Below are 15,495 nucleotides of genomic sequence, written 5' to 3'. Positions count from 1 at the left end.
GTGCTCCTCATGTAAGTGCTTTGGTATTCCTCACCATCTTGGAAACTGGAATTGTCAAAGGTTTGCTGGCAGTCATTTCATGGATGTCAGCACTTCAGGTATGATTTTATTTTCACAGAATCACAGAATCACAGAATGGCCTGGGTTGCAAAGGCCCACAGTGCTCACCCAGTTCCAACCCCCTGCTGTGTGCAGGTCGCCAACCAGCAGCCCAGGCTGCCCAGAGCCACATCCAGCCTGGCCTTGAATGCCTGCAGGGATGGGGCATCCACAGCCTCCTTGGGCAACCTGTTCCAATGTACCAATACCACCATACCTCTCTCTGTCTGTCCTTCAATCTGATCACTTTCTTGTTTTGCAGGAAAATACACAGTATCTTCTTCAGAGCCATCCAGTGCTTCCACAGAGAACACCTCCAAGTCAGATTCCTTGCTCAACTGAAGCACAGCAAATGATAAACCATTTAACTATGAAAGGACCTCTGCCCTTTCCATGATACACACAAAAAGCATCTGTGAGTCATCAAGCAGTGGCCTGCTTCCCATTGACCAAGCTGTTCTTGGGTGCATTCTCCTGAACCAACCTGCTCTGGTTCTCATGTCAGGCAGGGAAGCTTTGTGAGGTGGAATTTTATAGGAGCTGTCAATAGCAGAAGAGATAACGAGGTTTTGGACTGGAAGGATTTGAAGACCTTCAAGTGCTGGTGAAGCCATTGAAGAATTCTCAGCCTTTAAGAGGGTGCTTAGCTCTATGCAGTACTGAGCCATGAATCACAGTGCTATCCACAACTGTTGTCCAGTAGTTGTAGTATTTCCCCTATCAGATCTCCAGATGATTCCAAAGAGCTGTGCAGATGAACAAGTACCTCATTGCCTCCCACCTGCCTCCCTCTTAGAGCCTGGAAAGTGTTAAAGACTTCCTGGAGCCACAGATTCACAACCAAGACAGTCCATTTCAAATCGTCCCTTTTGACCCAGAAAAAAAATGGAGACCATGAAGATTCCTGTGGGGTTTCTTTCGGTTAGAGAGTACTGAAAGCTCCATGTAGCACTTTCTGAAGAAAAGGAAGCTTTATATCTTTAACTATAATTGTTTCTCCTTGATATGTAATATAGTAAGAAAAAGAGGGTTGCTGCCCTCTACTACAGAAGAAGCTGTAATTATTTATTGTGACGTATGCAGGGAGTCTCTTGTATAGCCTGTACATTTAAGTCTCCTTGCAGAGAAGAATCACACTGGGAGTCTGAGAGTCCGTTCTGCAATGAATATAAACACCATGTGCCAGGCAGGGTGAAAGGCTTTGTATGAATTACTGTTCTGTGACTACATTTTGGAATCAGTTATTTCCAAGCCTGTATGCCTTTCCAAGGCAGGACTCCTGTTTCAAGCAGAGGGCTATGAAGGAGCCTGCAAAATACATGTAGCACATCAAAGTGTTACACATCACAACACGGAGATTTAAATTTGAGGCCAACACCAAGTAAGACAGTCAGGTACAGCCCCTTCTGGTTCTGGGAAATCAGGACTATGTTTACTGGCGGTGAACTTTTCCCAGGACTTTGGAATGAACCAGGATGGGAAACTGTTGCCTACTCTTCAAGGCACGTGTGATGGTTTGCTAGGGGCAGATGGTGATGAATGCAGACAATAAACAAGCATCAATCAATTGTATTATTGATACTGAAAGCAGTTTCTTTGAAGATGTAGATACCAACACCAGAACTGTAACACAAGTAGCCAATTAGCAACCACCCTATAGCTGTTCTACCCACTCTCAGCAACAAGAACCAGGTCATTGTCACAGCCAAGGTGAGCAGTGGGCTCACCAAAGGCTTGCTCACCTCAGGAGTGTGGCATTTTGGTGAGTTGGCTACATTTGTTCAGCTGGCCCAATCCTTCATCCCAGCTCCTCCTTGTGCCCCCCATGAACACCCTTTGCTGAAGTGAGGGCTGCCACATGAACTTGTTTGCATGTGGCTTTCCCTGGCGTTTAGAGAAGTTCTTCCAATTAAAGTTTGCACTGTGATTGGGATTGCTTGCATGGACTCTCAGCACAGCTGCTTGCTACTCAATGAGGTAACAAAACAATAAAGAAATACACGAGAGAGGCAGGATGTGAACTTTTATTAGGCAGCAGTTCATGCAATGAACTTGAACTGCCAAATCCTATGAAATAAATGGACAGCTGCCAAGATGTTGGTAGAGCATTTCAACATCCAGATGCTGGCTGGTCTGGTGCAAGTTGTATTTGTTGTTTTTCACTGAAAACTGATGTCTGGTGAACCACAGAAAAAACACCAGACTTGCATTTATCCTTCTGCATTTCTTTATCTTCTAGCCATCGTGGAAATGAGGATGATAGTTAAGACAATGGTTCCAGCAATTCCACCAGCTGTCATTCCCAGGATGTTACCGTGGACCTGCATGGACTGGCACCTTTCACCTGTGAAGAAGAAGGCTTGTCCTGATGGGCACCTGGGAAAATAAGCACAGATTTACATGGATCAGGAGTTCTGTCCTGCCTTGCAGATCCACTTTGAGATCCTCACACTGACTATTCTGGATGAGCAGTTCCCATCAGATGGGTTCACATTACAACGATCCCACACTGTAGTGCAGTCAAGTTCCTTCTGTTCTTTGTAATGTAGTGACTCAGACCCATGGGGTCAGTAGCTCTGTACACTTGCTAGCTGCACCATTTGGTTCAAAAGAAAATCAAGGCAAGCAGGGTGGAGATCTGTGATACCTGCAGCTTGGTCTCCCTTTCACATTCACACAGACTCCATCATTCTGGCAGGGGTTTGGATCACACGGGTCTTGCAGATAAGGCAGCCAGCGCTGCATGGGCTCCATCTCCTTGGCTGCTCTCTTCTGCCTTTCAACAGTGTGGCCCTCTGAGACAGCAAATTGCTCGGACACAACGGGGACTTCAGTGTTATTGAGGTGAATTAGGTCTTTAAAAACAGGAACAGAGGAGAAATATATCAGAAAACAGTGACTGATGTAATTATTATTAGTTTATAGTTAGTATTCTTCACCGAGAGGAAGAAATAGTTAAGTTAGGGTGTCTAAGAAATAAACCTTCAGGAAACCATTACCACTTGCATTCCTTGGAATTCACAAACACTGCTGTCAACATTGAAACTAAGACACAAATGCTTTTCAGTGTTGATCCCCATTAGAAGAGAAGATGGCTCGGGGACAGGTGGTGGTAGTAATTGGAATGAGTGAAAAGAGAGAGAAAGGATTAGCCATTGCCATTTGCGAGGAGAATCAGAATGAAGGACTTTACCATGGAATTCTGCAAAAATGATCAGGTTATCATTTTTCAAAAAGCTTCTTTGTCTCAGCTGGCTGTGGGATATGAAGTTGTTCCACCCCCAGTCTGTCGTTCTATAGCAATTGCATGAGGCATCAAAGTTTCCATTAATTGATGGTCTCTCCCATATTGAGGTTCCATTTACACCTGCAAAGAGAACATGAATGCCGAATAAAACCCACAGAGTTCTGCAGCCTAAAACTGTGACATCATTATTTTATGTATTGCAGCGTTCAGCAGGATTGATGCTGCAAAATCATGTTCAGGGCTCAGGTGTCCAAACAAATCTCAGCAGGCTGACAAACAGAGAATGCCAGCAGATGCTTAGAAGTGGCCTCTAAGTCTCTGTGAGGGCACTGAAATTTCACAGCTCCCCTTTCACTGAGGACTGACCAAACACAAGTTACCCCTTCCTCAGTTTTTAAGGTTTTTTTATGGTTTAGAGTCTAGCTGGTTTTATTCTTTGCTATTGTTCTGTACAACACATTCACACCTAAGGTTCAAAACCTCTTAGCGAAAAACTGTGTACCAAACTTCCACTAAAAAACAGTGAAGAGGGATAGAGACTCATCTCTGATATTTCATACTGTAGTGAATTCAGTATTGTTCTGTTCTTATTTCCATGAATGATCACATCACAAGGGATCGTGGGGCTGGACATGGAACCATCATGCTGTGTGCTATATAAACCTGGAGCTAGATAGCCCCTGTCTGCATCAGGCCCAGCAAGATGGGCTGCAGATGCTGCAGATTGATCTCAGGAAGTTCAATTTAACCAAGTCCCCAAAATGTAATTTTAAATGATTGTTGGATGCAATGGAATAAAGTACCTTACTGGCACTGCACCATCCTGTGGTGACAAATCACACACATCATCATGGTCAGACTGCAGGTGGAATAGGAACTGCCAGCTCTTTGGCACTCTCTGCAAGTCTGTTACGAAGGGGTAAAGGTTTTAAACATAAGAGGGTGGATTTAGATTAGACATTAGGAAGAAATTCTGTACTCAGCGGGCAGTGAAGGCCTGGCACTGCTGCCCAGAGCTGTGGTGCCCCATTCTTGGAGGTGCCCGAGGCCATGGATGGGCCCTGAGCAGCCTGGCCAAGTGAGAGGCGTCCCTGCCTGTGGGAGAGAGGCTGGACTGGGTGGCCTGTAATGTCCCTTCCAACTCAAACCATCCTATAGGTTCTATGATTCTATTTAGATAGATATACAAGTGATTGTTCATCACTTTGCACACTATGCATCACATTTCACATTAGATGAACTTTTGAAGACAGGGATTCTGATCCACAAACAGGAAAATGTTCCAAACTGGAAAATGAAGCTAAAATTGTCCAGCTGTGAGCCCTGCTCTGTCCTCTGTCCTCCTTGGCTTTCATTTTCACCATTTCTCCAGGCAAACACACTTACTCTGGTCTCTGCTTGTGGTGAAGCTTCTGCTGGCAGACATCCTATTCAGCACGTCAGGGTCCTGGTCGAGCGCTGTGAGCATGGCTTGGCGGTTCAGAGCTGGCCACTCTAGCACAGCATCATTCTCTCCACTGCACAAGTGGAAGGCAACGCGGGTGTAGCCACTGCTACTGGACTGGGGGTACAGACTTATGCCATAAGCATAACCCTCGGGGCTGTAAAAACAAGGGCTCTGAATGACAGCACTTGATGCACTTTCAAGAATCTGACTGAAATTCCGAACGACCCACACAGCTGTGGGGCAGGGGGTCTCTGTCAGTGTGATATCATCGATCATGATCCCACCAGAGGAAGAGCTGGGGTTGCCCTTCAGTCCTTGGAAGAGGTATCGGAACTTCTTCTGAGCATTGAGGGTTACGTGGGCGATTTTCCAGTCCTGGTCATTATCCGCTTTTGTGAGAGGAAAGCAAAACATTGCATCAGCATCATTGCATGACATCATGAAGGAGCTCATTCCTCGTTATCTGTCCCAGCTGCATTTAGACCACCTGAGCTCTCAAAGAGTTATGAAGGCTAGAGATCTGAAGTTAGTATTATCGCTATACTACTTTCACACTGCATCAACCAAATGCTTTGGACACGTTGTGTTAGTGAATAACAGACTGTAGGATGAAGGGCAGCATGCTGAAGGCAAAGACATAAGAAGAGGATGGGGACCAATGAATCAGCATGCTAGAATTTACTGTTCTGGACACTTTTTCCAGAGCATTGTCCTTCCCTGCAAAATGCAGCAGCATTAGAGAGGCAGATAATCACAGGTCTTGGGTATTGACAGCATTGCATTGACAACTGCACACCAATGCAGTGGCTGAATTTCCACTGTTCAGCAAAACCATCCGAAGTGGGAACTCAATTCACATCTCCAGAGTTACAAACAGTTTTTTTTCCAGACACATGAAAAATCAGGCTGGGGGTCCTCATGTCTATGGATGAGCACAGCTATTTACACCAGAACAGACCAGTGGCAGATCATATTATAGCCAGCAGAGGTCTAGCCAGTGGTATCCAAAGTGTTTTGGGGCCCCTCCATTCACCAAGCATAACCTGACACGATTTCAAAGGTAAATGTGCTCATCAAATCCTTAGCTGGACTGCAAGATACTGTCCTGGTAGCTTAAGGAAAATGTTTTGATTTCTGAGCCAATTTTTTCTCCCTCCAAATTCTATGTCTTCCTCATGTTTATAGACTTACCCTGAAAGGTTTCAATTTTCCTCATCTTGCGAACATTTCCAGTCCCATCATCTTCCTTAGTCCAGATGACCAGCTTGTCAGATGAGCTTCCTGACATCTTATAGAAGAACTGGAGGCACTGCTGAGTCCTCTTGGGATACAGGATTCGAGACTCCAGGACTGCCACCTCTTCTGCATTTCCAGAGCTGGTGTTGAAGTACATGAAATAGCCAGCATCTGTCAACAAAGCAGAGAGTCTCACGATCTCTTTCCAGCTTTCCAGCTGGTTGCATGGTGCACATGTCCAGTAAGCATTCTGGGTAGCCTTGGGTAGGAACAAGGCTGGTAGTTCAGCATGTACGTGGAACTCATCACAGGCAGCTTCTGTCCATTTTGCATTAGCTGGTCTAGGCTGGATACTTCAGGAGTGTGTTCCATGCTGACTGCAGGTAACCAGCAGATGGTTTTTTACTTGATTTATATTGAAGATAAGACAAAGATGAGGTCTTACGGATCATATCCTGTATTACCTTTGGTGGCTGGGTCATGTAAGGGAAACAGCCGCCTTCTATTTACAGCAAGCCAAGTTTTGCCTTTTTCAGAGCACCAAAGTACAGCTGAATGTGCTTTAGGCTAGGATTTCTTCACCCTTTGCTTAGGCAATACTTAGCCCCAAAACCACTTTTTCTTTCTTTAAGGTCTATAGAAGCTTTCCCTGTCTAAAGAACAAGAAATCAGAACCTTGCTTTTCAGAAATGTTTGTATTTAGTCTGTATTCTCACTCGTAAGTGTGAACCCTGCAATCCTCATTGAGGATAACTCTGCCCTGTTTGAAATGTTGAAAAGAAAATAATGCTCAGATTCTGCCATAAAAACTTTGTAACTTTCTTCTGCTTCCAGAGCCAGCACTCCTCAAGCTTAACTTATTATTTGCTTTGCAAACATGTTTATTATTTGCTTTGCAAACACATTTATGAGTGGCTTATAGAGTGCTATTCCGTTCTTATCATGGAGCAACATAACTCTTACTCAGACTTTGGAAGCTGCAGTAAATCCTTTTCCAGATTGTATTAAAAGTTGAGATTGTTCTTTGTCCCCTTTTATAGTGCTGATGTGGAAAACATTCAACTATGCTGAAAAAAGCTTAACAAGAGCACTAATGCAACCATAAACTCGGACCCACAGTGCCAAGTCAAGTGCAAAGAAAAAGGGTGTTTTGTTCAGCTTGAAGTTATTACAGCGGGGAGGTTTGCTGGCTAGTCTCCTAAACGTGGTGGTTTAAGAATGTATTTTCAGAATAGCCAGTGCTGGGTTTTCTGAAGGGCTGACTGCAGTGACTGGATCAGAAAAGTTGTTAAATTGTTTGCTTTTATAGCACAGATGTGCAAAAGTGGCCATTACCCCAGCTAACCCCTTCCCATGGCAAAGTGGTCTGCTATCACTTTTTACCTGTACAGCGCCCAGAAAGTGTGTAGTCTTTCTCTCCTGTAGAACTGCTCTGTTGGTGGACCCAGTCTAAGTCATCTGTGGTGCCCTGAATCATGCCGCAGATATTTTCATACTCAAAAGAGCACTGATCCAAAAGGGTGTGAGTTGAAGCTGAAGAAAAGATGCACACATCATTACCTCCAAAGTCTTATTTAAAACAAAACTGAGGTCCTCCTGAAGTGGATGCTTCTGATGGCCGACCCACAGGGATGGCAGCTCCTTGCTGCCCATCACACCTGGCGATAATATCTTCAGCTGGATCGGCAATCAAATTAATGGCGTGTCAGACTCCAGAATCACGCAGCCCAAGGTGCAAAACAATCTAATTAAGACTGAATGCCAGTGAAAAGAGGACAAAGTACATTGCCTTCACCTCATAACAGAGATGTGAGGAAACTGCCCACACATCAGCAGAAAACAAGCACGTCTCTAAGCCCCTATGAGCATCATGGAAGAACAGGTGGCAATGGCTCAGCTTTTGTTGCCTAATTCAGCTCTTCCAAGGAAGCAGCCAGCAGAGAGAGATGAGGAGGAAATGACCATTTTGGGTGTCAGCACCTCAGGCCCTCTCTGATACCGCTCTAAGTGTACCTGAGAAGAACTGTTGTGTTTTTAGGCATCAGGCTCAAGTATGAATAGGTTGAAATGTTTGAATCACGACTTACTGCAGTTATACATGCGATTAAGTCTTTCCAGGTCAATGGCACTGAAATCCAGACGCTGCCCAATGATGTCATTAAATGCTGGGATCTTTGTTGTGATTGTGGGGATGCTCGCATTTTTGTTAAAGGAAAATGGTGCATAGTGCATCACTGACTCGTAGTCATAGGGCGTGTTCAGGTCAGTGATGTAGCTGTCATCGTACTTGTTGAAGTTGTGTTCTCTGCCTGGAAAGGAAATAGAAAAGTGCTTCATCATAGGGTTCGATGTAAAGAAAGTGGCTTTAGCATGGCTCCTCGGATAGAGCTTTCTGGTGCAAAATTACCTACCTGAAAGCAATTGCTGAGTGACAAAAGGCTCAAGTTTAACAAGATTTGTTCAGGAAATAATTTTTACAACACAGCAATGTCTTTAGATTTCATTTTTGCATCCCCATGTAACTTCAGGGGCTTCAAAATCAAATATCCCTGAGCTGTAAATATTAATATGTAGGAGATCAGATTGCATGGTCTAATGGTAAGCATCCCGCGGATTAAACTTGTGGATTAGTGTACTCCATTCCAGAGCCTGTGAATATTGATGCAGAAGTTTCCCAGTGTATTAGATGGCATATGAACCATCACACAAACCATATGGAGCCCTTCACTTTTTAAGACAACAGGAATGAATGACAGCCTTGGATTGCCCCCAGGCTCCAGCCTGTTCTGACGATATTGCTCTGATGTTGCTAGAGAACTGTCTTTTGGAAACATGCTTCTAGATGTTTCTGAAATCATTTGTTTCTTAGAGAAACAGGTTTTTGCTATAATGGAAGAAGGGAGCCATGCCACACCTTTCAGTATGGAGGCAAAGGGAGATTTTCACCATTTCCAGCTACAAGTAATACTTTCAAAATATTTGGCGCTGTTCCTCAGAAAAAGACCAACACATGACTGTCCTCAGGGGGTAACCACAGCTTCTGTCTGTAAAGGCTGCCCTTCCCCACAACTCCATCCTGGGCACAAAGGTCTCCAGTCCAAGGCTTGAGATTATGTAAGAGCTTGGATTGATGTTCTTCAGATGCTTGAATTGCACCTTGTATCAAAAAATGATGGGAACCTTGCTAATTACATGCTATCACTTTTTATAGCTAGAGGCAGGATCTGGGCAGTACACAGCACGTGCAATAATGCTGCTTTTCATACTGTTACTAGGCATTTATGTTCTATAAAATAAATGTTTTACACATGATCAGATGACGTATGGCCCAAAACTTTTCATTTTTCCAAAAAAAAAAGTCTGATTGACTCTATAGGGCACCCCCAATCCAAGGTGGAAGCTACATGTTACAGTCCTTGCTGCAGGGCTGTGTAGTGTTCATGTTCCCTACATACAGAATGCTAAAGTCCAAGACAAACAATGTTGGCAAATTAACCTTTCCATTCTATTCCCAATACTGCTGTCCTTTCAAATGGCTTCAGTAGAAGTTTTCTACTTAATAAATTTCCCTAATTGGAAAATGAGATTTTATAGTATGGATAGAAATATACAGAATATAGATAGGGCTTGGACTATATATTTATATATAGTTCCAGTTTCTGGAAATCTGGGTGTCTGAGTATAAACCTTTTCAGATTTTGAGACATTTCGTTACAGAAGAACCAGCTGCTGAGAAGTTTGCACTTTACAAATCTGAGTGGAAGTTCCAAACCAACCTGTAAGGATTTCATCCCACCAGATGGTCACGTAGTCATCGCGATCCATCCTCGACTGCTCGTGGTAGAACCCCAAAGCATGCAGGATCTCGTGCTCCACGATTGCTTTGTGGTCACACCCTGCCCCAATAGAGAGGTTCTGCCCATTCTTCAGGTCCCCCACCATGGACCAACACCTGAGAAAGAGAGAGATCTTACCATCTGTGATTAGAGTTTTCTTCTTTGTCTTTATGTCCGCTTGCTCAGTTTAAAAGTATATATATTTAAAAGAAAGCTTTAAGTATAAAATGATTACTATAAATTATTCCTTATGTGCTGATCAAGCTCCTTTGGTGCTTACCAGATGCTCTACTCTGAAGGCAGACTAAGCCCCAAAAACATACCTACTATCATTTACATGAGGCAGGTGTTTTACCTACCCCCCATTTTAGGCAAGGTCACACCTGATTTTTGAGATCCATGGAAGTTTTGTCCCATATCAGCTATCGTTTTGCCAAGAAATATCATACATGCATAGAACTGCAAGCTCATCATGACTATGAACTCTCTTGCAATCCCTGGGGCCAATTCTCTGGCAAGGCCGGATGTGGCTCTGGGCAGCCTGGTCTGCTGGTTGGCGACCTGCACACAGCAGGGGGTTGGAACTGGATGGAACTGGTGGTTCTTTTCAACACAGGCCATTCTGTGATCCTATGATTCATTAGGGCTTCTTGGCAACCCTCCCCAAACCAGATGCCCATTTTAGATTCCTCCCCTGAACATCCCCTGCACCCAGCAGAGCAAGGCAAGCCCCAGGATGAGGTGCTTTCTTGGTGGCCTCTTTCTCTACAACAACCAGCTCACACAGAACTGTTGGACTGCTGGAGTTGGATGAAATGAATTCTCATTGGTTCCACACAGAAGAAACAAACAGAAGCTGATGGTCCCTTACCCGCTTTCTTTTCTGAAGAATATGTAGCTTGCCTCTCCTTCATATGGCTTGAAATCCACACAGGACTTCAGGCGGAACATTTCAAATGCCTGGAGAATGACTCCTTTGGCATTCAGATCTGGAGAGCATATGTGAACAGAGCATCTTTAGCACACAGGGGTGGTTCGGCCCAGAGGTAACGCACACGGGTTTGTGTGTGGGACTGACAGAAAAAATGAAAACAGAACTGATTGAATTTGATTAAACTATGTTCTATTATGATAGCTGTAGTAGAAAGAAGGGGGTTGATGCAAAGGAGCAATCTGGTTATTAGTGAATATCAATAGGAGAGAACCAACTCTGAAAAAAGCAAATTTTTTATCACGCTGATTCCAGTGCAAACAAATACTGGAGTTAGAACATGAATAAAGTATTGGCATTACCTAAGTCATCACCTAGGATATAGGGAACAGGGAACTTCCATCTGTATGTGTCGTTTCTTAAGGCATTTCGCTGGTTTGTCTGGAAAGAGAATGGACAGCTGGTGATATAGATGCTGTGTAGAGATGGGCTGATGTGCACTAAAAATACAATTAGGGCAAATGCGAGCAATAAAGTTTTGTAATTACTTACAGGAAGCAAGATATCACCCTGAAAGAGGTTCAATCCGGCAGCTGAAAAGCAATTTATTGAAAGGCAATGTAAATGGAATATCAAATAATCATTTTAACTCAAAAGCCATATTTGAGCATACCCATGCAAGGTCATGTCCTCAGCTTCTACTCAGTATTTAATACTAAGCACTTTCTGTGGCAGAAATCTGGTGACAGCCATTATCCATATCATAGAATCACAGAATCACAGAATGGCCTGGGTTCAAAGGGACCTCAAGGATCACAAAGCTCCAACCCCCCACCACAGGCAGGGCCACCAACCTCCACATTTCAGAGCAGCCCAGGCTGCCCAGGGCCCCATCCAACCTGGCCTTGAACACCTCCAGGGATGGACGGGGCATCCACAGCCTCTCTGGGCAGCTGTTCCAGCACCTCACCACTCTCACAGCAAACAACTTCCCCCTCACATCCAACCTCAGTCTTCCCTCCCTCAACTTTCAACCATTTCCCCTTGTCCTGCTGTTATCTCCCCTTTCCAAGAGCTGACTCCCCTCCTGTCTGTAGGCTCCCTTTAGGTACTGAAGGCTGCAATGATTCACCCCACAGCCTTCTCTTCTCCAGGCTGAACAAGCCCAGCTCCCTCAGCCTGTCTTTGTAGTGGAGGTGCTGCAGCCCTCTGATCATCTTTGTGGCTCTCCTCTGGCCCCTCTTCAAGAAATCTCATTTTAGATCCTCCTGCTCTCTGCCAGGCAGTGGCAACAGTCACACAATGGGACAGTCCTCAAGAGGGTATACTGATATTGAGTAATGCATCAGGAAAAAAAACATTGCATGGTGCACCAGTGATGGATGTATGGAAATTGGCATTACTGGAAATTAAAAAAATAATAAAAATAGAGGAGTGTATAACGTGTTGTGTTGTTTCCATTTGATTTCCTTGCCTCTTTTATAGAAGCCCAAGCTAACATCCAAGCTATCAGCAAGCCTGTAAAACTTCATAAATATCATAAACATATGAAGCAACTTTAAATTGACGAAGGGTGATATTGTCTTGACACTAGGAGCCTGTCCAAACAAGAGAAGTAAAAGGCATCTGCATGCTTTGCTTACAGAGGGTTGAAGAGTGTCTAGACAATAATTTTATGCAGGAGAGACCTGAGACATCAGCATTTTGTTTAGTGTACAGCAGAGTAGATTGGAGAAGAATAGAATGGAGTGGAGGGGAGGGGAGTAGAACTGTTCAGTTGGAAGGGACCTACAGTGATCATCCACTCCAACTGCCTCATCACTTCAGGGCTAACCAGAAGTTAAGTCATATTATTGCAGACTTTATCCAAATGCCTCTGGAACAGTGACAGGTATGGGCACCAACCACCTCTCCAGGAAGCCTGTGCCAGTGTTTGATCACACAGCAAGGAAACTTTTCCCAGTATCTGCTGTGAACCACTCCTGGAGCATCTTTGAGCCATTCACGTGCATCCAGACATAGGGTACCAGGCAGAAGGTACTGGTAGGCTCAGAACTGCTGAAGAATTTAGCCATGAACTCACCTAAGTTTATGTCCGGAATGTCTCTGATTATCTCACCAGCATCATCTTCTCCAGCTGCAAGACAGACAGAACATGGTGTATTCAGATGTAGTGGCACACAGCAGGCAAAACAAAATGCTTCAAAACTCAAAGCAGTTCACAGAGCGCTTACCAGGCACACTGGAGAGATGCTCAACCTGAAAGAGAATAACATGCAGCCAGCATGAGGTATGGGGCATTTCTGCACTGAGAGGAGCCTGTAGAAATTGGGTTTCTACTTACAGAGACTGGAGTAGCACATGCATAACATAACAGGAGTGCCAGGCAGAGCAGGGAGCTGCGGGTGCCCATTTCTGCAGTGGACATGGAAGCTGGCTCCCCTCATCTCTGGCAATAAATAGAGCGTGCTGCTGAGCTTCCCACAGCCACCAGCCAACCAGCTGCCAGCTTTCCACCTTGGTAACATTATCTTAACATCATATCACCCCCTTTGATGACAGGTGATGGCATTGCTGCTGTCCTTTACCCAAGTCCACTTTGGAGGAATGTTAGAGAGGAATGTGATCACTCCCAGTTTCAGGCAGTGCAAGGCTCACGTGTGCTTTGTGTACCATCTCAGTTGGGCCCAAAGTTGCTGACTCCTTCCACTGTGTTTATTGTCTGTCAGCACTACAATCTCAGCTGCACTGAATAACAGCCATGTGCTCGAACAGAATTATTGAGTTTATAGCACTCTGGTGACATGAGAATTTCAGCTGGCATTTCTCTCAATTAATAATTAACATTATATCGTAAAGATTAGAAATAAGAGAGATATGATTACGAAGGCCCTGACAGCACCTTCCCGTGGCCGATGCACCCCAGGACACACAGCTCCATGCACAACATGGCTCTGCCCTCCAGGGACAGCCACGGCCATCAGGACCCAGAAGTCCTCCTCCAGGCTGATCTCAGTCTGTTCTTGGCCCAGCCTGTGTCTGTGCTTGGGATTGTCCCAGCCCTTTGCACCTGGCTGTGCTGAACTTCCCGAGGTTCACATCACCCACCTCCCCAGCCTGCCAGGGGCCCTCTGGATGGCATCCCTTCCCTCCTGCATGCAGACACTGCTCAGCTTACTTATTCACCAACAGACATACTGAGAGTGTGCTTCCACCAGCACAGGCTGCCCAGAGAGGCTGTGGATGCCCCGTCCATCCCTGGAGGTGTTCAAGGCCAGGCTGGATGGGGCCCTGGGCAGCCTGGGCTGCTCTGAAATGTGGAGGTTGGTGGCCCTGCCTGTGGTGGGGGTTGGAGCTTCGTGATCCCTGAGGTCATAGAATCATAGAATCATAGAATCACCACCCTGCTCTTGCTAGCCACACTATTTCTAATGCAGGCCAGGATGCTGTTGGCCCTCTTGGCCATCTGGGCAACCTCAAGCCATTCTATGATTCTATAAGGCCACGGCTCCAGGCAGCACCTGGGAATGAGTGCTCTGGGCTTGAGAAAGTCATGATGGCCATGGGGAGGGAAGGGAAATCCTGGGACAGCATCCTGGGAAGTGAAAGACTGGTGCTCCTGGCTAAGTGAGGCCGGTCAGACGCCTCAGACACATGTTGGGTTATGGTGACGTAATATATCTGTCAGGGATGTCTGCTCGAACCTATAGCAAAGGGGTTGAGAGCACTTCAAGGAACCAGGACTTCATTTGTATCAGAGGAGTGAGACTCAACCTGTGTCAGGCTCCTGTGGTGCCCTTGGCTGATGGCTGCCTGGCGCGCTGTGCCCATCTGGGAACCAGTTTGAGAGCATCGCCTCTGCACCAAATTCTGCTCTCATGGCTGCCAACGCTGGCACTGCTCAACTGAAGCCAAAGATTCCATGATTCTATGATTCTATGAAGGTTAGATTTGCACTGGGCACTTGATACAACTTTCATCAGGTAAACCACGACAGTGTTGTCTTCCATCAATGTTTGCCAGCACTTCTTATACCTGTAGTCGTGTGCACCCTCTCCATTCTCCCAACATTTCCAGTTCCATCATTTTCCTTAACCAGCTGATCTTATGGACTTCCATTTAACCTGTGGAAAAACGTAAGGCATTTTTACATCATCCTTGAAGGAAGGATGTAAGAGTCCAGTAGAGCTGACTGAGCAGCATGTCAGTGTTGCATCTAAGCACATAAAACGCCCTTATCTGGGAAGCACAGAAAAGTGTTGTGATAACAGTTTTGATCCATTCATCTTTAGTGCGGTTCCACTGGGCAGAGCTAGAAAATTACTGTCAGAAAAAAGAATTCAATATAACAGAATTTTTGCTACAGCATAAATCAATACCAATGAAAAAGCATCAAAATGTGACTTGAAAACTAGTGTTCAGCTGCTGCTCAGATAGGGCACACATTCCATTCTTTAGAAATGAAGTACAACCCTGGTACTTCCAATCCTGTGAACATGCCTATGTGAGCGGGTGCAGTCGGCAGGTCCTGGCAGACCCAGGCCTTGGTTCTGTGGCTCAGCAGGTCCTGGCAGACCCAGGCCTTGGTTCTGTGGCTCAGCCTAGAAGCTGTGCCCAGTAAGCCTTTCCTGGAGAGACCCAGCTCCCCCACAGACACAGACTTCTTTGCCTTCCAGCCACCACGGCTTTGTACCAATCC

The 15,495-nt window shown here is 45.2% G+C and overlaps 2 protein-coding genes and 1 non-coding gene across 8 annotated transcripts in view; 1 reads left to right on the top strand and 2 right to left on the bottom strand.

Annotated features, from left to right (window-relative positions):
• Window positions 1-2,469, top strand: part of ADGRF5 (adhesion G protein-coupled receptor F5) — a 32,445-nt gene extending 29,976 nt beyond the window's left edge. For 4 of the 6 annotated variants that reach the window (XM_031604926.2, XM_090136656.1, XM_090136655.1 and 1 more), the window contains one exon: window positions 362-2,332. In XM_031604926.2, coding sequence (XP_031460786.2) covers window positions 362-441 — 80 coding nt within the window. In that variant the 3' untranslated portion in view covers window positions 442-2,332. The other 2 variants (XR_016464594.1, XR_016464595.1) reach the window with 2 other exon arrangements.
• Window positions 2,328-14,139, bottom strand: MEP1A (meprin A subunit alpha). Its single transcript, XM_090136658.1, has 14 exons — window positions 13,141-14,139; window positions 13,031-13,055; window positions 12,880-12,933; window positions 11,349-11,389; window positions 11,159-11,237; window positions 10,737-10,854; window positions 9,806-9,981; window positions 8,117-8,338; window positions 7,413-7,562; window positions 5,985-6,200; window positions 4,733-5,182; window positions 3,293-3,466; window positions 2,747-2,954; window positions 2,328-2,475 (listed from the first exon to the last, which is right to left on the bottom strand). Exons 1-14 carry the CDS (start codon window positions 13,222-13,224, stop codon window positions 2,328-2,330), a joined length of 2,145 nt encoding a protein of 714 aa, XP_089992784.1. The 5' UTR covers window positions 13,225-14,139.
• Window positions 8,450-8,517, bottom strand: LOC149919275 (small nucleolar RNA SNORD36). The gene has a single exon (XR_016464862.1). It is a non-coding gene; the product is annotated as a small nucleolar RNA SNORD36 (small nucleolar RNA).
• Window positions 14,140-15,495: the final 1,356 nt, after the last annotated feature.

The sequence above is a fragment of the Phasianus colchicus genome, chromosome 2 (assembly GCF_987193195.1).
Source record: "Phasianus colchicus chromosome 2, bPhaCol1.hap1.1, whole genome shotgun sequence".
In the NCBI taxonomy this organism is placed as follows: Eukaryota; Metazoa; Chordata; class Aves; order Galliformes; family Phasianidae; genus Phasianus; species Phasianus colchicus.
Note: the sequence above shows the minus strand (reverse complement) of the source record. Positions and strands in the feature narration are given on the sequence as shown.

What these genes read in the sequence shown, in the direction of transcription:
- MEP1A (XM_090136658.1), bottom strand. Translation starts at nt 13,224, where the DNA reads ATGTCCACTGCAGAAATGGGCACCCGCAGCTCCCTGCTCTGCCTGGCA. An exon ending in GCATCTCTCCAGTGTGCCTG is followed by an intron (nt 12,934 to 13,030) that starts GTAAGCGCTCTG and finishes TCTGTCTTGCAG; the next exon opens with CTGGAGAAGATGATGCTGGT. An exon ending in CACCACAAGCAGAGACCAGA is followed by an intron (nt 3,467 to 4,732) that starts GTAAGTGTGTTT and finishes TTCTCTTTGCAG; the next exon opens with GTGTAAATGGAACCTCAATA.